Source organism: the organism of the source record quoted next, unplaced genomic scaffold (assembly GCF_019419815.1).
Source record: "Pyrus x bretschneideri cultivar Hongxiangsu unplaced genomic scaffold, Pyrus_bretschneideri_v1 Contig16, whole genome shotgun sequence".
Lineage (NCBI taxonomy): Eukaryota > Viridiplantae > Streptophyta > Magnoliopsida > Rosales > Rosaceae > Pyrus > Pyrus x bretschneideri.
The window spans coordinates 2,590,539-2,611,966 of record NW_025999457.1 but is presented as its reverse complement, the minus strand read 5'-3'; the positions used below and the strand labels follow the sequence as shown (position 1 = coordinate 2,611,966).

The 21,428-nt window shown below is 33.5% G+C and overlaps 1 protein-coding gene across 1 annotated transcript; it reads right to left on the bottom strand.

Moving 5' to 3' along the window:
- Positions 1 to 3,907: 3,907 nt before the first annotated feature.
- On the bottom strand, positions 3,908 to 20,951 carry LOC125475830. Its single transcript, XM_048581200.1, has 7 exons — positions 20,880 to 20,951; positions 20,043 to 20,388; positions 17,482 to 17,550; positions 16,869 to 16,938; positions 9,304 to 9,332; positions 9,044 to 9,123; positions 3,908 to 8,931 (listed from the first exon to the last, which is right to left on the bottom strand). Exons 1-7 carry the CDS (start codon positions 20,949 to 20,951, stop codon positions 8,848 to 8,850), a joined length of 750 nt encoding a protein of 249 aa, XP_048437157.1. The 3' UTR covers positions 3,908 to 8,847.
- Positions 20,952 to 21,428: the final 477 nt, after the last annotated feature.

The window sequence follows — 21,428 nt, the reverse complement described above, 5'->3', positions numbered from 1 at the left end:
GTATATTCATTTTAAATTTTGATTCTTTTTACATGTTCAAGGAGGTATACATTCTGCCTGGGAATGATTTGGTGGAGCAGCTTCATTTAAGTTAATTTCAATTTTTAATATTCAATTATTATTAATATTAATTACATGTTTATTAAAATTAATTTGTTTGTTTTCATTTTTCTAGTCCACCATGGTTGGAGAAGGGCTAGACTGTTCTGGAGGAGGTGGCTTACTGGCTTCCCCAAGGATGCGGGTTTTCAGATCATAACGGACACACTCAATCAGGCCATCGATCGTAGGCAGGGGAATGTTCACCGGGGGCTTGGGATAGCCGGCCATCGAGACCCATATGCCTCCTTCTCCAGGCAGAGAACAGAAAGGTCAAATTGCTGACATCTGAAGTGGCGGGCCTAAAGGAGCAGATTGCTGCCCAACAGTCTCATCTTGTAACCCAAAGCAGTGTGATGAACCAAATTCGTCTCGCCCTTCAGTTTTCTGGTATTCGGTTCCCCGACATTGAACCTACTCCAGCAACGATCTCTCAGCCACCCGCCGCAGCAGCTACGACCACCTAACCCCCTAACGTAGCAGCAACACCACCAGAAGGCGATTATGACATGGAGGACTATATATTGTAGGTTTTTTTTTTTCAAATTTTAAAATATTTCTTTCCGTTGTATGTACACTTTGAGAAATTTTTTAATTCAATATTCTTCTTTACATTTTCTGTTTTTAATTTCATTAAATTAATTTAAATTACATAAAACAATATTATCAACATTTAAAAGGAAAAATTAAATAGTAAATAAATAAAAATTATTTTAAAGAAATTAATTTTAAAACTATAGTGTGACAAAGGACATTTATCACTCAAATGTTACCGCGACAAACACCATGTTCGTTGCGCAAATATTATTGCGACAGCCGTTATGTCTGTCACGCAAATATCACCTCATCGAACCCTAGTTTTGTCGCTCAGAGTATCTCACGCAACGAGCACTAATTCGTCGTTCTTTATTTCACACAACGAAGGACTTTCCTTTGTCGCCCAATGTCTAACGTCACGAGCTTTATGTGACAAAATTTGCACAACATCCTCTTTGCCGTCCAAAATTTTTGGCAACCATATTTGGCTTTGCGCTACGGCTGTCGCTTCATCGCCCAATGAGTTATGCTTAGTAGTGTTCCAACAACGGAGGAGTATATGGAAAATGCATATGTATCATTTGCCTTGGGAGGAGTTGTCCTTCCGGCTCTCTATTTGGTTGGGCCCAAGCTTTCGGAGGAGGCTGTAGAAAGTTCTGAATTCCATCGTCTGTATCGACTGATGGGCTTTCTCAATGATGTCCAAGGGTTTAAGGTAGACATGAACACCGCATTCTCCTCCTGAAAAAGTAAACCTAATATCCCATATAAAATTGTTAACTCTTAACTCCTGGCTACGTTGCAGAGGGAATCTGCAGAAGGGAAGCTAAATGTTATGTCCTTGGCCATGATTCATGGCAAAAGCGTTACCAGGGAAGAGGCAATTAACGAGATGAAGAATGCAATAGTCAGTAAGAAAAGAAAATTACTAAGATTAGTTTTGCTTGAGAAAGGTAGTGATAGGATTTTTACCACCTACAAAGGTAGGGATAAAAACATTTAAAATACATGCAGAGTACAAGGTAATTGTAGTATAGAAGCTCTAGCAAGGTCTTTGTTCACAGGGATTGAATGAATAATTTATGTCAAATCAAATCTTAATTAATTAATTAATTAAAATAAAGTTCGAGAAAAGGTTGCTTTTGTGATTTAAGATAATAAAAGAATTTAATAGAAATAATTAAATATTTGGCAAAATAAAATAAACTAAAAGAAAACATTTTTATGAAAATTAAATTGTGAAAGCAATAGGGTTCTGCCGTCACTTTAACAATCATGCGTAGTTTTTCCAATTGCTTATGGATTATACATGCATATTTTGAAAGTTAAGTTTTCCCAAAGTATGCCTACTTAGACCCCTATATTTTATATGGGGAAAGATTTTGTACTCAATATACGAATGAATGTAGTACTAGCTTATAAGCAAATTTCAACGAATGTAGCTAAATATTTGATAAAACTATTATAGTACGCTATATTTTACATGGCATGCATGCAATCAAACTGTTCATCTGCAGAGCCCCAATAGTTTTAGGGGTGTGCTATCCACACACCCCTTTTTACTTCTCTCACATCCTAGTTAATTTCTGTCATTTGATCTTCTTTAATCATCCAATCCGATGGTTGAAAATTAAAAGAATGTGAACGAAGTAAAAAGAAATGTGTGGATATCACATCCCTATTTTTAATATGGTGGTACTTAATCAGCAGCACTGATCGTATATATCAAACCATGAGTAACAAATCAAATGGAGGGGGGTGGGGAGAGAGGGGAGAGAGAGAGAGAGAGAGGGTTACTGTGCACTGGATTTTCAGAAACATTGGCAAAGACTATTTTGGATGAGAACAATAGCAGTGCAATGAAGGGAATCAAGTAGACAATGCAGGCCTTGTGAACCATTATTTTAGGTATAAGTTCGAGTCCTGTCTTGTATCTACATGCTACTTTATATAAAACCTACTATTTTATATAAAGCAACCAACTAACTACATGGCTGATTAAATACGTTTTTGTTGTAAATGGTGTGAAATGCTGATTGTAAATGTGAGCAACAAAGTACGACCAATGTGAATGGTGTGATTGCCCATTGTAAAAGTGAGCAATCAAGTATGACCAAGAAGGAATGATGTTGATGCACAAATTTGGATGGATTTTGGAACAACGTAAAATGTCGAGTTTGTGACATTCGCACGGTTGTTTCAGTCACCTAGTGAGTAGGGGTGGGTTCAAAAAATAAAACCAAAAAAAGGGGACCAAACACCGAACCAAAACCAAAAACCAAAAGCTGAAAAAAAAAACCGAAATGGAAAAGGAAAAATCGAACCAAACCAAACTTTATTGGTTCGGTTTCCGTTTTGGAGGTTCGAAACCCGAACCAAACTGAATCCCGAATCCCTTTAACACTTTATGGATGTATACCCATAATGTTTCTTTTGTGAAACTTTGTTGCCAAGTTTTTCAAGGAGCATACTTTGGTTCAATTAGGGATGATATTCCATTGATTATAGAGGAAAGTTTTGGAAGGCTTTGGAACTTGGAAAAGTTTCTCTATTTATTTGTTTTTTGAATGGATATGGTGATCTTTTCTTTGCAATTGAGATTGTTGATAGAATATGATTGGTTTATATGATCTTGTATATGTACAACTACCTTCCCACATTCCCCATTTTCTTATTATTTGTCTACCAATGTTAGTTTCTTTTCTAAATTCCATATTAAAAAGAGAACAAGTTTTATAAAATAAAAAAAAACGAAACCGTACTAAAACCGAACCGAACAAAATTAAACCGAAAAAAAAAAAACGAACCAAAAAAAATCGAACCGAACCAAACCAACTGAGTTTTGGTTTGGTTTTGGTTTTGGCAAAAGACTGAACCTACCCCTACTAGTGATGATAATATGTAAAGAGATAAATATAGGGAATGAGACACAAGATGTACGTGATTCACCCTAAGCTGGCTATGTCCACAAGGTAGAGGAATTCTAATTAATAGTGAAGAGTTTACACAATACATAGGTTCAAGCATAATCATGATTTGTGAGTTCTAATGATGAGTTTAAATACAATAATAGCATTAGAGATTAATCATAGGAGAATGATTTCCTTTTGTAGTGGAGGAGATTCTCCGGCTTCCGTCCGTGGTCAATGTGGAACTTTAGGAGCATTATTTTGACTCATGTTGTGATTGGTCTCTTGATTGAAGAGGAACTCATGTGCTTCAGTAAGGGTGCCTCAGCATGAACCTTTCATTGGGTCTCTGAAGCTAGAAATTGACCGGTGATTAGTAGTTTCGGGATTGGTGAAGTATGGTACATGTATAAGCACAAACCAATCATCCCATTTTATTTTCTTATGATTCCAAATAAATGTATAAGTCAATATTCTATTATAATTTGCATATAAGTCAAATAATACTCACTTGGCAGCAAAACTCGTCATCATACATAAATAACTCAATTGACCCAATTTACATATAAAAGAATACTAATATGAATTTAGGGATAATAAATGTAGTAATATCGCGTCTATCTTTAGTACAAACAATTGAAAACCTCCCTATAACGAGATATATTTGTACCATTGAAGAACACAACAAAAATAGAGAAATTCATGTAAGTTGTGCCAAGGCTAGAGAGTTAGAAAATAGTAAGAGTTTTCTTTATACTCCTATTATTTCAAATAATGAGCAAAACAACTACTATTGCCTAGAGGACGTAGGCAAACTTGCCAAACCTTGTAAATATTATCACTACAAGAAAAAACAATTTACCAGATGGAAAAAAGTCGTCGTCCAAAACCCAAAGTCGTCGCAAGATAATTTAAGCGATGGAAGTTCACTGGCCAAAAGTAGTCGGGCAAAACTCGTCATGGTAGTGCTATAAACAAGTTCCCCGGTTAATTAGAATTTTAAGGAATGAAATTGTTTTGCGGGACGGCGGTTTCGTTGGTCTAATATACACGTTTACAGGAAATATAATTTTGGAAAAAACTTCAAAGCATATTGGTTCTTGTCTGACTAGAAAAAGAAATAGGAAAATACCTCAAAATGGGAACAATTTTTTAATCTTGTGACAGAAATAGGACAAATCAACCATGTACACCATGCATAAAATCGAAATTACTAAAATACCCACATATAAATACTAACAATTATCAGTCCAATGCATCACTGTCCACATTTGGAAGAGAAGGAACTGGGTTAAGCTCAGATCTCTGAGCTCCAATTTCAAAGATAAGAATAGTCCACAGAGAGGCGAGAAGAGTAACCTGGGTTTTGGGTTGACCTCATACCTCTAATTTCAAACAAATGGATGTGAGAGAGAGGTGAGAAGAGTGAGCTGGGTTTTGTACCATATTTTCTATTTTGGCCAAAAAGTTCCATTTTTTTCCCGCGACTCAAGGTTTGGCAAATATAGTAAGGTAGGGTGTTTAGTTCCAAGTTCCTTCATCAATGATTTATGGAATAAATGAGTTGTTTGTAAGATGAATTAATACTTAGAAGTAAACTAGGGTTTGTGTTTCATGTTTGGACTATGGGTTGTGTAATAAATTTCAAGTTTTGATGTGCTACAAAACTATGATAGAACAATTTATGGTTCAAGTGTTCAATTGCATAAATTTGTGAAAATTTTTCCATAATGTGCAAATGATATTCATGGCTACATCTTAATATGAGAAAAGGGAGTGTTCACTACTTATGATGCACATATGTTGTGCCTTGAAATTTAGCGAGTATGACTACAACCTAGTTGGCCTCAGCGAAAAACAAAATTAAACATAAATAAAAAAATAAATAAAAAAAAGCTTAGAGGATGTAAAAGGTCATGCGTGTCCATGAAATAATGACAACAAGTATCATGTTTTCCACGTGCATGGTTAAGTGGTGGTTGATATACGTAACAAGACTTTTTAAACTGTCATTCTAACCTTATATACGTAACAATTATGTTTTAATTGTACCCACTAGACCAATATGTGATGTTAAAGTTTCTCTCGTTCTGTGCATATCATGTGCATGTATGTACATATTGTGTGAATGTGGTGTGCATATAGTGTATATGGTGCATATTTACATCTTTGATATTCTTGCATTAACATAGTTTACTACTTTTTTTCCTTTGATTCAGAGGCAGGCAATGCAACTACGAAAAAAGCGAACAAGTTCGTGAAACAATTTCCTTTGGTTCAATTAGGTTCTTTCATACCCATTCAAAGTGCAATTTTCAAATCCTTGAAATATTTGAACCCAATCAAATTATACCAAATTCAAATTAATGAATCTTTGATTCTTCACATAAAATTTAGGGTCATTTTTCTAATTTCAAATAAAGAGCTGTGAGCTATGGGTTTTTGGGTTGAACTCAGACTTGTGAGTATAACATGTACATGTCATGTGCATGTCATGTATATATCGTGTACATACAATGTATAAGCAAGCTTAATACGAAGAGAGCGAACGAGTATGTAAAACAATTTTGTCCATATCCTTTTCTCTTCCTTCTTTCCACTCTAATTTCTCTCTTTTCCCTCAAATTTATCTCTTCTCCAAAAGGCAACTGACCTTTAATACATTTTTTTAATTTAATTGCAACAGCCAAACCCTATTCAAGTGCTCGTAAATTTGGATTGAGAAAGAGAGCAGAGGGAGGAAGAAGACAGAAGAAATGAAAACCCACATATAAATTAAAGAAATAATCAAAAATCAAAAATCAAAATTGAAGGACCTCCAAGAAACACCAAACGAATCACTTCAACTCCAAAAATCCACCAATCAAAAAGGAAAATTAAGCAAACCCAATTCACAAAACCAACAAATGAAAAGGTAAAAACCGAGGAAGATGGGTGGGTTTGAGAGAGAGCTCTTGTGCATATTCGAAATGTAAAGAGAGATGAGAGCGAGAGAGAAAGAAAGGAAGCTTGGATGAAGAAGATGGGTGGGTTAGGATTCTTCGAACTGGAATTAGGTGAGAGAGATTCTCTCTCTCTCTCTCTCTCTCTCTCTCTCTCTCTCCCCTCTCTGTTTCTCTCTCTTTATAAAATGAGAAATGAGGGCTGAAATTTCTAGATAACCCATTTACATGGAAGGGCAATTTGGTTATTTCAAGGTGTAGAAAAAAAAATCATATTTCTGTTCTATTGTTGTGCATGACATGTGCATATTTGAAATGTCATATTTTTGTCCTAAGATTAAGAAATTGTCCTATTTCTGGATATTTCTCAAAGAAATATGTAGTATATTTTCTCTTTCTTACTAACCATCATGTGGAGTTTGGAGAAAAACCATGCACTACATTTGCCTTCTTTGAAAACTATAAACTGCCGAACTAAATGAACATTTTGTGGAAACATTTTTATGTGGTCATAAGTATAGTCACTTCAAAGAAAAACGTAATCATAACATTATTTTTCTTGAAATGTGATTGTGGTGTGGACAATAGTAGCAGTCTTTTGAAAATTTGGAACATAATCATACTTATTTTCCAAATCGAACCATGAAAAGATTAGTATGAAACTAGATAGTAATACCCGCACGTTGCTGCAGGATTACAAATTGCATAAATAATTATGTTTGAAAGACTACCAAAGTTAAATCTAGTGAATTGCAAAATCATGAGGAAATGAAAGGTTTGCGATTAGGTGCACGCAAACCCATTAAGTCAAATGCTAAAACAAAACTGAAAAATATAGACCACAGTTTTTTAATCAATAAGAAAATGAACAACTTAATCAATGAATACCAAAGAATAGAAAAAAACTTGTAATCCTTGTATGCAACTTTGGAGGTGATGTAATTTTGTCAGCTACAAAGACTAAAAATACTTCAAACAGAATAAATGGTGAACTTACTTGTAAGCCTTGAGCTTTATGTAACCTGTAAAGAAAATAGGCATTGTGAAAAATGACAGAAAAATTATTGAGAGTAACATAATTTATACCAATAAACTACCATTGAATTTTAATTTTGTAGTAACTTCTCCATATTTTTCAAACCATTAAAACAATATTATTTATATACATGTGGAAATCTATTTATAACCCTAAAAAGTGTTTTGACTCCTGAAGTTGAAACCAAAATCAAATTAAACCAAATGTAAGATCTGAGGTTAGAAACAAAACTCCTAAAGCCGCAAAACCGAAATTTGAACAGAAAAAATATGACAAAGAGCACCACAGGTAATTAGTCTGGATACGGTGAATTCCACAGGCAATATTTGATCGGAAAACACATGATAACCACATATATGATTATATGATTTCATTGTATTTATGAACAATTTAAAATGGAATGTGATAGAGAAGTAAAACTACATGTACCATTAATTTAGAGATTGTGGTGATGAAAAACAGTGAGCATCACATTATCTAATCTTTATTGCATTTATGTACACACTGAATATTCCAGACACATCAAGATGACCAGTAATTTTAAATGACAAACCATGTTAAAATAAAAGTGATTGCTAAGGAAATTAATAGATTATAGCATTGAATCGAGTTGAAAATGTAATAATGTGATTGGATGTTTTTTGTCAAAATTATATCATATTGTTTATATGTTTTGGTTTAAATAGCATAATTTAGTTAAATAGTTTTAATACGAACAATAGTTAAAATTATTACTTAACCTTCGAGTATTTTTATTCTAAAAATGAAATAAAAAGGTGGAGAAAGATGGATCAGATACACCTGATTTGGTGTCTTGGTGTAATACAAAGATCATCATTTCCATCTTTTCTCTTCAAAGGAATCAGTTGCTACTAATATATATATATATATATATATATATACAAAGCCCTTGTACTTTTGACCTGCTTTAAACGCATGACTAATTGCTTACCTATTCAATGAGGGTTTTAAGATGAACATCCAAAGTATAAATGGGGAAGGTGCCACCAGAGATAAAATTTCTCCATATGCCTTAATTAAGCTAAAGAATGGTGTTCCTTGACTCAATTAAGGCATGTGGAGACGCTGCATCTTTAGTAAGGGCATGTGGAGTTATATTTTTTGATGTCCAATTTAACCCTTCAGTGGGCAGGCATGTAACTAGTCATGTATTTAGACCAGGTGAAAAGAAGATAGATTGTACATGTATTGGTAGCAGCGAATTCCTTTGAAGAGATTGGTTAGCAAAACAATTGGAAAAAAAATTGTTAATACACAGGCCTAAAAATGACTTTTGAAATTTAATGTAGAGTAAATTACTTATCTATTGGTGGTAGCATGGTTCTTGCGTGGGCTGTGGTATGATTGATTGGATTTGGATCAGTTGGTTGTGGTAGTAGTGGTTTAGCTGAGTTGGCGGAAAAGCACTTGATAAGAATTGTGAAGTTTAATTATAATCAGAATAATAAGCATTTGGTGTTATCTTGTAATTGTGCAATTTGGGAAGGATAGATTGTCACCTTCTCTGGGGCTTGGTTCTTTGCAGGAATTGTCATGACAGAGAGGGAGAAAGTGGGTCTTCGTTGAGAGTGTTTGAGTGCTGGATGTTGGTACAGAAGCAATTAAATACTTGGAATTAAATAACATCTTCCAATGGTGTAAATTGGAACTTGATGAATATAAAATAAAATAAAAATAAATTACAGAATATAGGAACAAACCATAGTTTGTGAAATAGCATGTTCAAACTGCATATAAACATTTCCAAGTAAATTCATACCTCCAAGCAAAAGAGAATAGAATAAACCACTGAAATGAAAGATTAAATTGGGTCAGTTAGCTATATACATACCTGTAAAAAAAAACTTTAAATCAGGTATGTTGAGAAAGTTCAAAAGCTTACCAGAAGTTACAGATACACAATTTGATTAGTACATGATGAATGCTTAAATTCTTGGATATGAATGTATGAAGTTAAAAAGCTGAGTCCAAATTTTGCTTAACATCTTTCATTACTATATTTATAGTATAATTGTTTGAATTGTTTTCTCCATTTCCTATCAAAATCTTTAGACCTTCTCTTGACATAACTCTAGATAATGCAACATACAATTCACCATGAGTGAAAACCGGTTCAGGAAGGTACAATCCAACTTGTTTTAATGATTGTCCTTGGCTTTTATTTATTGTCATTGCATAACATGGTCTAACTGAAAATTGACGTCTTTTAAAAATAAAAGACTATTTACTTTCAGTTGCTGCAAGAGTGATCCTCGGTATAAAAACTTTATGACCAATATTAGTTCCAGCAAGTATTTTAGCTTCAATAACTATATTAAATAACTGTGTAACAACCAATCTAGTTCTATTGCATAAACCAAGAGGCTAATTTAAATTTCGTAACAACATAATCGGCATTCCAATTTTTAACATTAAGTTATGTGTAGGCAAACCATTGAATTAAAGTTTGTTTAAAAATTCTATAGGATACATTGTTTCAAGATTTTCAACATTTGAATTTGAAGAACACAAAGAATCATAGCTTAAAAATACATGTTTTTCTCCAAGTACTAAATTAATTATATAATTATTTACATCTGATACAGTTGTGTTTCGAGGTGTTGTAATAGCTCGTTCTCTTAGATAAATAAAATTGTTAAAAGAATTTTCAAAATCAGGATAAGTTGCTAAAAAGATTGAAGAAATTCGATTTGTAGAAGAATGAATTACCAAATCTTCCCGTATTTGAACAAAAGATGTGTCCATATCATTTGAATCAATTATATTATCTGTGTTATCAATTTGTCCATCACCTACTTGTAAAATCCAATCTGCAAAATCTTTATTTTTTATTTTTCATCAAAAGTTAAATCATTTCATGACAATCTCATATTTTCTTTTAAACGAAAATTTTTGAAATGTCGCCACAAATAAGAGCTATTTAAAGTGGCATTTATTATATCTTCTTTGCTTGCTCCAGGAATAACAAGTAATATCTGTCGAAAATCACCATCTAATAAAAGAGGTTTACCACCAAACGGAACATTGTTATTTGGAGTGTTTAAATGTGATAAAATGTCACAAACTGATTTATCCAATGCTTCAAAACAATGTTTATGATTCATAGGTGCCTCATCCCATATAATTAAATCAGTTTTTTTCAATTAATTTAGCAAGATGAGTGCAGATTTAAATTAATTTTCTCGCTATCGTAATTAAATCGTACTCTACATCACGAGCGCGTTGAAGCGAGTTAGAATCAAAGTGGAGTCGTAATGAAAAGTTACGATTATTTAAGTGCGTAACAGGTAACTTTTGAACTAATTAGATGGGTTTTTTTCCTTGGCCCAATTAGATAGTTGTTTTTATTTTTCTTTGGGCCAATTACACATATAACTCTTTCTCTCTATCACCACAGCCCAATCAGAAAATATAATTTTCCTCTTCTGCCAATCACACATGCCAATCACATGCGCGCACGCGCACACACACACACACTCTCTTCTCTCTCTCTCTCTCTCTCTCTCTCTCTCTCTCTCTCTCTCTCTCTCCCTCCTCTTCTTCCACCGTACACGCGAGACACCCTACGCATAACCATCATCAAACTCACACGGATCGAACTTTTGGAAACCACCACCATCCTCCTCTCACTTCACAATCACCATCATACCCTTAGTTTTCCGTTTTGGTGAGTTTTAGCTTGGAAACCAGAAGCTCTGACGAGGAGCTAGTTTGCTCCGACACGATCACGGACGATTTACAAGGTTTTAAGGCTTGGGATGGTCTCTATGCAACTTCCCTAGCACTTTAGAGTAGATTTGGAGTGGAGTGGACGTCGGAATAGGTGAGTTTGAAGAGTTGCAGAGTTGGCCGGATTTTCCAAGAAATTTTTCGATAGTTTTTCGTTGAATTTTGGACTTCTAATGGTACGAACGTGTTCTACTCTTCGATACCTTCAAATCCATATAAATTTCATGGATTTTGGTTAAGAAATGACAAAGTTATGAAGATTTGAAAATTTTCCAGAAACCGACGAACCAGACGACGGCAGACAGCAAGGGTGACTGGAGAAGAAGGCGAATATTCCGTCAAAGTTGATGGAATATTCTGATGGCGTCAGGTAACACCATTAACTCCATCAGTTAAATTAGCAGAATATTCCATCAGTTTGGATGGAATATTCCTGGATTCCATCAGGCACTAGCCGGGCGTGGGGCACGTCTGGTCGTGCCTTGGTCGGCGCGTGACAGCACGTCCAAGGTCCAAAAAAATTTCTAAAAATATGGGTGTGTTTGTATCGTCGAGTAGATCACGTTGGTATATTCAAACCTTACATTTGAGCAAACTATGGGTGGTTATTTCTAGATTTCGTATATGTGCTAATTAATTAACATAAAAATAGTTGTATCATATATAGGTGAGACGTACCCCGAGGACGAGCGTGGACAAGCGAAGTTAGGGGGCTACGATCATGCTACTTATCAGTGAGTAGGCATTTGCTTTCTATATATATATATATATAGTTTCCAGAAACATTTTTTTTTTTTTTAATATGGAATTATGCTTTACTGGCCATATCGTAAATAAGTTACATTTTAAATAGTCCATTGTTATACTTGTGAATTGTATGGTGTGATTTTGAGGACACTCAGGTAAGCTTCAAGTGAGTATTATGCGATTGAATGGGTTGTATTGCGTTGGTATGCATACATTTATTTAGAGCTCATCATGGCTGCACCCTGTATTAGTGCTCCCACCCGAGGCCAGGGCCAGCTTTCACGTGATTGTTCACCTCCCGCACCGCACGCTCACCTTGGATCCAAGTCTGGTGCCAGCCTATCGTACAAACCAAATAGGTGGTTCCGACTCGTAGATGACCCGTGATTTATCGCACAACCTTCACATGATTTTAGTACTTAAGCATACATATTATACCCAACCTGTCATACAAGTCACATGAGGTGACTCCAACTCGTGTGCTAGCCTAGATTGATGAGCTATAGGTCCAGTCGTACAGATCACATTAGGTGACTCCGACTAGCATGTTAGTTTATATCGATTTCACACCTAGCTTATATATAGCAATGCTGAAATGTTATGGCATGGCATGCTTTTATTTTCATTACCTTGAGCATTGATTATTATATTTACGTAGTATTTTCTGGAAATTATACGGATTTTACGAAGAGGGTTATTATATTCAGAAAAAGAAATGTGTTTTCTAACGCTTTACTTTTGCCCACTCACCCTTCTGTTTTGCGCCCCTCCAGGTTCTAGGTAACTAATCATCTTTGGTTGCTCACGAGGACTACACGACGGTTCTGACGTTCTACTAAATATTGTAGGGATCCTCTCCCTATTTGTATACTTAGTGTTTAGTTAGTTCGACTGCACTTTCATGTTACCTATGCTCTGATACATGTGTATCATATACTTGATCACTTACACACTTATATTATCTCTAATTAAATAAGTTTAGTTTTGGTTTTTATTTATTCGTATTTTCTTATTATTATCACTTCTGTTGCACTCTTGACTACATCACCCTCACATGACCACCAACATGCCTCAACTCCGGTCGGGATGTGTCAGTTCCACCATGACCGTGATTTTAAACAATTTTTTATTAAGTTGTTATCTTTATTATGCTGTGATTTTAAAATTTCATGTGTTTTGGACAATTCTTCAGTCATAATTTAATTCTTCTCTTAAAAGTTTATTTTTGATTTCCAACAATTTTTTTTATTAAGCATTGTCAAATTATATTTATATACAGAGGTAGATGCATTGTTAAAAAGTAATTCCAGTTCAAATAAGACAGAATTTTTTAGTTCATCTTTTGGTTCAATCATATCAGGATTTCCAAAAAAAATATTGTAGTTTGTATAAGATATCATCATACATGTTTTTCTAATGAGTAATAAAAAGAATTTGAGGATTTGTAACATCACAAAATAAAAGGATTGTGACAAATAACTGTCTCAGTTGAGCAGATGATGCAACATGTACATCAGTTGACAAAGCTTCTAACCATCCTTTATCATCACCTAATAATCCCAATGCTTTACATGTAGCTTGATACGAAGAATGAACAACACCATTAACAGTTTTGAGATCATCAAAATTTAATGCACCTTTTTTTTAATTCAAAATCATTCTTAAATAATATAATTCACCTAATACAAGATGTACATATGCTATTCTGCCTATTGATCCTTTTCGTTGTCTTGGTTTCCATAATTTTTTTTTCACGCATCATACAAAAATTGGGATGGCATTTGTGCATAAGTTAGTAAACATGCTCTACTATAAATTTTATTTGCTTCAAACCAACTTGTTAACATTGTATATTCAAAAGCTTTTTGGCTAATAATTGACTCGAGTGATTGGTCACCACTAAAAACAATATTTTGTTGTAATGGTAAATGCACAGGCAACTGTTCAACAGAACGTTGTCTATGATGTATTGAATATTGAAACAATCTCCAAACAGCTTCATAAGGTGATTTATATCTACAATTTAAATATGCTAATATTTCATCATTTGAATCTTGTTGAAGAAGCAATCGTGCTCTATCTGTACCCTTATTAACGTATTTGAACAAATATTTTATAAGCATGGATTGACAACATGATTCAACATTTATATGAGCATTGTATCTCAAAAGTAGTTCTGCATTATAAGGAACAACAAAACTGTTATCAATTTTGACTCCATTTTTTATTACAAATGTTGTATCATCATCACGAAGTCTATAAATTAGAAAACCATTGGGTTCAAAAATAGTCTCATTTTTATATGGCTTAGGGAAATTTTTGGAACATTTGTTTTCTCGCATGCAAGGAAACTTTTGATTAATGTGACCACAAATCATAAATTGAATAACAATTTCATAAAGTCTTGGATTGGTAATTTTATCTGGCAATTCAGTTGAAATAATATTGTTTATATCAGATGGAATAACACATTTAAAATTTGATTTAGCCATATCAACATATGAGAATGAGGCAATCCCTTTTTTTGAAATTCAACTGTGCAAACATCTGTATATCAAAAAAAACAAAAACAAAAACAAAAGAAACAAACAAAAAAATAAAAACAAAATCAGTTTGATAGAAAAACAATGGAAAATCTAAGATAAATAAGACTTAGTTTTTGAAACTTACTTGCTTCAACGTCTCCAAATGGTTCTCCAGACTTTATAAACTGAAACATATCTTCAAGTTTCATTTTAAACACCCTTGAAATTATATCAGGCCAATCTTTAAGTTCGAATCCTGGTTTTTTTTCAATGGAATTTTGGCCACTTAACATTGCATGTAAATGTTATGAACAAATCAGGATGTTCATATTCTCTACAAATAGACATTGTATCTTGATAATTATTAATCATATATCTAGGGCTACCTATATGTGAAGCTGGTAATATAATTTTTTGTCCTAAATTGTTTGCATCATTGTCACATTTTGAAAGTGCATCATGAATTCCTTTATAAACTCTGTTCTCAAATTTTTTTGGTTTAGCCTGATATAATCTAATCTATCTTCTTCAAGTGTTGCATAAGAATCTACCAAATATTGTTAAAAAGGTCTTTCGCCTTTTAGCAATGTAGGTAAATATGGTTCTCGTTTTTGAATTTGATAAGCTATAAAAGCTCTCATGGATACTCTTTGTCCTTGACTTTGTGCACCCTTATAATTTTCACTCCATTTTAAATCAGGCCTGTATCCATCTTCATCATATGGAAAAAGAATGGGAAACTGTAAAGACATAAATTTTGGATTCAATTTTGTAACACATTTTAATCCTTCACTTTTAGACTCAATAATAATATCTCTATTAGAATCAGAAAGTCCTATATCACCAACTATTAAACCACTTATTTCATCACTTGTTGGTTGGTCATATTGCTTGCTATCACTTGTTTGTTTTGCTAACAATTTCATTTTTAAAGAACTAAGTCCATCAATCTCAAATTTATCTCTTGCCATTCAAAAAAGTTTAACTCATTTGACTCATCAAACATCTTAATTAAACCTTCCAACAATTTTTGGATCAAGCTTGTTATTATTTCCTTCACATTCAAAAGCTCTTAAACAATTTTCCACTTCATTATACGTATCATAGACATACAATTGAGCAAATTTTGGGTACTCATTATCAATAGGTAAAAGAGATCCCATTAAATGACAAACTTGACCACTAATTTTGAAAATGTAAGGACTTGACCCATTATTAATTGAGTGATCAATTTTGGCACCCATCGAAGTAAATGAAAACATAGAGTTGTAAGCTCTAGTATTTTCTCGAAATGATAAACTGTTTTGACCTTTAGTTGGATCAAGCAAAAATTCTAAAAAAGCTAGTGTAGGCTTTGGACTTGGCAATTTAATCTTCCCTTGTTGACAACAATGAGTAAAAATTGGTTCATTTTTTTTTTTTTACATTTGTTTAATAGACTCTCTTAACCAAAAATAAGCACCACAATACACGCATTTATAAGTTTTATCTCCAAAGTAATCTCCCACAATTCCTACGTAACAATATACACAGGAAAAGAAAGAAATCAAGACTTAGCAACAACATACTATTAATTATATAGCAAAGTTCTAAAACAACAATAAAAAATTACAATAAAATAGAAAACTTACCAATTCTATTTTTTTTTTTGGAAAAATGTTCGACCCTTATTTATGAAACTATGATTCTTGCGATCAAACATTTGTTCACGTGTGTTTTCAAGAATATTTGACAAATTAACAATATTTTTTCCCTTTTTATTAGAGCTGCAAACAATTTTTTCAACAGGTATAATATAATAATTCACACCATTAAAACCACATTGCACAGTAGTTGATCTGCTAGTGCTATATTGATCTTTAAACTGTGAAGTTCGATGAAATGCATCCGTTTCAGACAAAATAGTGGTCGGGCAATTTTGAATACAACTGGCTCTACACATTTTTTTTTTTTTGCTGGTGACCATATTCAACAAAGAGATTATATTCATTGTCCCCATTGTTTTATTTCTGCTTTGTAGCATCATTTGTTAATGCATCTATAGATCTTTTAGACATATCGGAAAGAAATTGTTATAGCCAATTAAACACAAAAAATTGCAGAAAAACATCGGAAAAAACGAGAAAATTAACAAAGATGCAACATAGACACGAAAACAATACATGTAACATCAAATGCAAACAGCTAAAATTAAAATTTCAATTGAAATACAATAAAACCTAAACTAAACAGAACATAAAATTTTATTCCAATGGTAAAAAATAAAATCAAACCACAGGGTATAAATTTGAATTCAATAATTTCAGAGGTTTAAATGAGTTACCTTTTGTCTAGAGAACCTTGCAATGCAAATAGAACCAAATTGACGTTAAATAATGTCACGTCCTCAAACCCTGTCAAAACCCAACATAATTATTATTCAACAACAAATTTACAAACTGTGAACTAACAAAATTGCTAACCACCACCAAACATGTTTCAACCTCTGTTTCTAATTTCTAACACGAAAAAAAGAGGGAATGACTTAATCATAGTACCAAAGACATAAATACAAATACAACTTTAACACATGATGATATTTGATATACCATAAAATTTTAAAGGGTGATACAAATACCAGAACATATTTATATATATGTACAAACAATTATCAACATGATTAACAAAAATTTGAAAATTTTAAAGTTTACACTACTTGTCACTCACTTGCCCTTTTTTTTTTTTTTTTTTTTTTTTTCCAATTTGAGCAAAAGCACTTTGTTGCTTATATAAATTGTTGTGACAATAATCTGCAATAAATAAAATAGTTATAAATAAGACATATAAAACAACATTGTAATAATTCTTTTTTTTTTTCATTTAAAGCAATAATTATAACTACAATTAATAAAAGTTTATAAATTCTAAACTAAACACTACTTAGTAAGCTGACTAACCTTTTTTTTTTTTTTTTCCAATTTCAGCAAAAGCACTTTGTAGCATATATAAATTGCTTTGATAATGATCTGCAATGAAAAATGCAGTCACAAATTAGATAGACAAAACACAAATAGTACCATAATGATCTTTCTTTTTTTCGTTGAAAGCACTGCATAACTGGGAAAAGAAACGAAAACTTAAATTAAACTATCGAGAACCAAATAAACAATCAATAAATCAAGAAGCAAATGATCTAACATATTTTAGTTCTTCTTAAACTATAAAACACAGTATATCTACCACAAATAGTCTGTAAACAGAACCATTAAAATCTCTTGACCCTAATAAGCATCTTTTGCCTTATAAAAATTCTATGGATAAGTGACTTCTTTATACAACCTTGCTTATTCCAAATACCTAATCTCACACCTTGTAACTAAATTATGACATGCTTTTAATGTTGCTTTCAACTAACAGTAAAAACCAAGAAAAAAAATCCAAATGCCAAGATCCTTATGCCTTGTAAAAGATACAGAAAAGAATAGCAACATTTATTTTAGACAAAAGCAAAAAACAGTTGTTAGTCTTGGTAGTTTAAAACAGATGACAAAGAGAAAGCATTTGCCACTCTATGTATAATAAGCCCAACATACCATTTGCAGAAAAACTAGAACAAAGAGCAAAGAGTTGGACAAAACATTAAACCATTGAGAACCAAATAAAAAATTAATAAGTCAAGAAGCAAACGACCTAACACATTTGAATTCTTTTTAATCTATAAGAATACAGTATATCCAGAACCAATAGTCTGGAGAGAGGACCATTAAAATCCTTTGATCCCAATAAGCATATTTTGCCTTACAAAAATTGAAGGGATGAGTGACTTGTTCAAACAACCTTGCTGTTTCAAATACCTAATCTCACAGTTTGTAACCAAATTACTGTGCACATTTCATTTTGCTTTCAACTAACACTAAAAACCAAGAAAAAACTTGAAAAGCCAAGAACCTTTTAGCTCGTAAAAGATACAGAAATAAGAAAAATTATGCTTTTGGTCCTTTATTTTAGACAAAAAAAAAATAGTAATTAATCCTGATACTTTAAAACAGATGACAGAGAGATAACATTTGCCTCTCTGTGTAACCCTTCACAGAACAACTGGAACAGAGAGCAGAAACTTGAGAAAAACATTTAAGTCTCCTACTTGGGTCTTTCTTTCTCTCTCTAAAACAACTCTGATTCCTTTTTTTCATACTTCTAACAAAGAAAATTCTCACAAATATCTCTATTCCCATTCTAATACCCATACTCACTCTCATAAGGAATACCATGAGATATGAATCTTCAACCAAAACCCAAATCTTAAAACCCATACTTACTCTCATAAAGAATATCATGACATACAAATTCTCAATCAAAACCCAAATCTTTTTCCAGTAAGAACCAAATCACACAATCAAACAATAGATGTAATAAACAAAACACACAAAATTAGAAAAATTAAATTGAAAAAAAAAATAGAACAACACCGTCCAAAATGAAAAACACAAAAAATTAGAATCAAATCCAACAGGGATGGATGCATTGAGGGGCAGGGGGTCAGCTGACCCTCCGAACTCAGTGAATGTCCAGGGATAACTTTAGTGTTGACCCTCGGAACTTTAGTGAATGTTCATAGATGACTTGAGTGCTGCCCCTTTAAGGGTTGGAGTTGCCCTTCATATATGCCCTTCAATTGCTTGATAAAATGCATTAGAGAGATGTTGCCCCTTTACAGTCTAGTCCTAATATTATTTACCTCTGGTTTGTTTGTTGGTTGTGATTACAATTGTAGGCAGAAAAAAAAAAACCAAGTAAAAAATTGTCCAAAAATGCAAAGTAAATGAAATGGTGATCTTAGAGAATAACAAAGCATCATCATTCTTGGACAAACATATTAATGAGATGCAATGATATCAAACAATGTTAGTGTATTCAAGATAAGTGTGTTTCTTTGTTAAGGATTCATATGGAAGCAGCATTGGAACATGTTAATTACCCATGCAAATAAGGCATTAACAAGTGTGCAGTATGCCTTTTCAAATGACTTCAGACCTAGCAAGACTCGATCAAATGACGATATGCATGTTATTTCTGGTAAAAAAAAATTGTGCGCTCGCTATTCTTACTGCCCCCTGATATTATTTCCTAGATCTGCCAGTGAAATCCAATTCAAATTTCTGAAGTCTCATTCATCCTTTTCCCTAAGCAATTTAAGCACCCCCGCTGTAGACCATGCAACACCAACCTTGCTTAATAGTAATATGAAAGGCACAACGCATAGATAGTAGGCGAAAAAATTAAACGATAGCCCCAGAAAAACCATACCCAGATGAATACCACCAACTCAAAACCAAAATCATATCGGAAACAGAAAATACAAAACCTTCATATCCAGAAATTAGACACACCCTAGTGACCTCCACCAAGAGATTGAGCGCTCGAATATCAATGATAGAGAAGTGCACAGCTCAACATTAAATCAAGGAGAAAACTACCAGGAAAATAAAAAATAAAAATAAAAAAATGAAAAACTCACCAACAAATCTTGGAGGTAAGAAATCCACCCTGAGAATATCAAAAAACCAATTCAATGGGCACTGACCCTCAGGTTTTAAGGGTTTTAAAGCCAACTCTGCAAGAACAATTAACTTTTCCAGGGATTTTAAACGCAAAGATGAGATCGATTCGAAGATCGAAAACACAAAGAACGCAGGTTTGAGAAAGACCAAAACAGGCAGAAAAAGCAAGGAAAATGAAGAGAGAAACAAACCAAATAAAAAACGGCACCAAAGCAAAAGTAAAACGGATGAGTGAAGCGTGGGATGAAAGGCTAAATGGTACAAAAAAAAAAAATCAGAATACAATAGAGTCGAGGGCCATTTCTGTCAGTTGAACGGTTAAAGAAAGGGTAAAATGGTAAAAAAAATTCAAAACAGAAAGGAACTAGAGGACAGTTGTTCCGTCTGTGCACTGTTAGTGAACAGTGTTTTAGTATGGGTATAATTTGTGACCAAATATGAGTCCCTTTCTCTCCATGTGAGAGACCTTTCCTCTAGTTGATGATGATTCTCACCACTCTATGTGAGTGGTTTACAATCAAGTCCCTTTCTGTTGCCGTCGATCCTAGCTACGGTTGGGATCGGTGGGTTTTCTTTAGTTTTTTTTCTTCCTCTCTTTCTCTTCTTCCATCCGCTGTTTTCTTCCTTGGGTTTCTTGGTTGATCTGCCTTCCTCTCTCCCCTCTGCTGTCTCTCATCCATCTTCATCCAATTTCCGAGCTTCAGTCACCTTTGACTGTGATTTGTTGCAGTGTTTTGAGTGGGTGTGTATCGATCTGGTGCTTCCACTGGGTTGAGTGTTCCTTGCCCCATCACCCTTTCTTTGTTGTATGCCTTTGTTGGCAGTGTTGCTCGTGGACTCCACGAGCTTCTTTCAATTGGCTGCATGTTCTTGGTGGTCGGTAGCCATGTTCAAAGCGAAGCTTTGATTTGGCTAGGGGTATCGATGAGGCGCAGTTTATTTTGGGGCAAGATTTTGGATGGATCGATGTGCACGGCTACTGTTTTGGTGGTTGCAGTGGCTGTGGTGGGGGACGATGCAATAGAAGCGGAAGTTTCTGGGTTTTCTTTTGTTTTGGTCTCAACTTTTGGTTGGGCTGCTGTTCTTTGTTTATGTGTTTTGTTTTTGGGCCCTTGTGTATATTTTGACCCTTTATGTTGTAATGTTTGTGGTTGAATATATGTTGCCTTTGTTCCAAAAAAAAACCAACTAGAACCTGCAACCGATAGTTACTCGTATATAAAACAGCAAAGGTTGTAAAAGGTTGAAAGTCAAAAGTTGACAAAGATATTAAGACTTTTCGGGTTTTTAAGGTATTTCGTTTATATTAAATTTTTGTTTTTTTATTAAAATTCATGTCATTT

Bases quoted from the DNA above. Each gene is read 5' to 3' on its own strand.
- LOC125475830 (XM_048581200.1), bottom strand. From the start codon at position 20,951: ATGCAGCCAATTGAAAGAAGCTCGTGGAGTCCACGAGCAACACTGCCA. The intron at 9,333-16,868 runs GTAACTCATTTA...CTTTCATTTCAG, and splicing joins CAAGGTTCTCTAGACAAAAG to TGGTTTATTCTATTCTCTTT. The intron at 9,124-9,303 runs GTATGAATTTAC...ACCAACATCCAG, and splicing joins CTATTCTCTTTTGCTTGGAG to CACTCAAACACTCTCAACGA.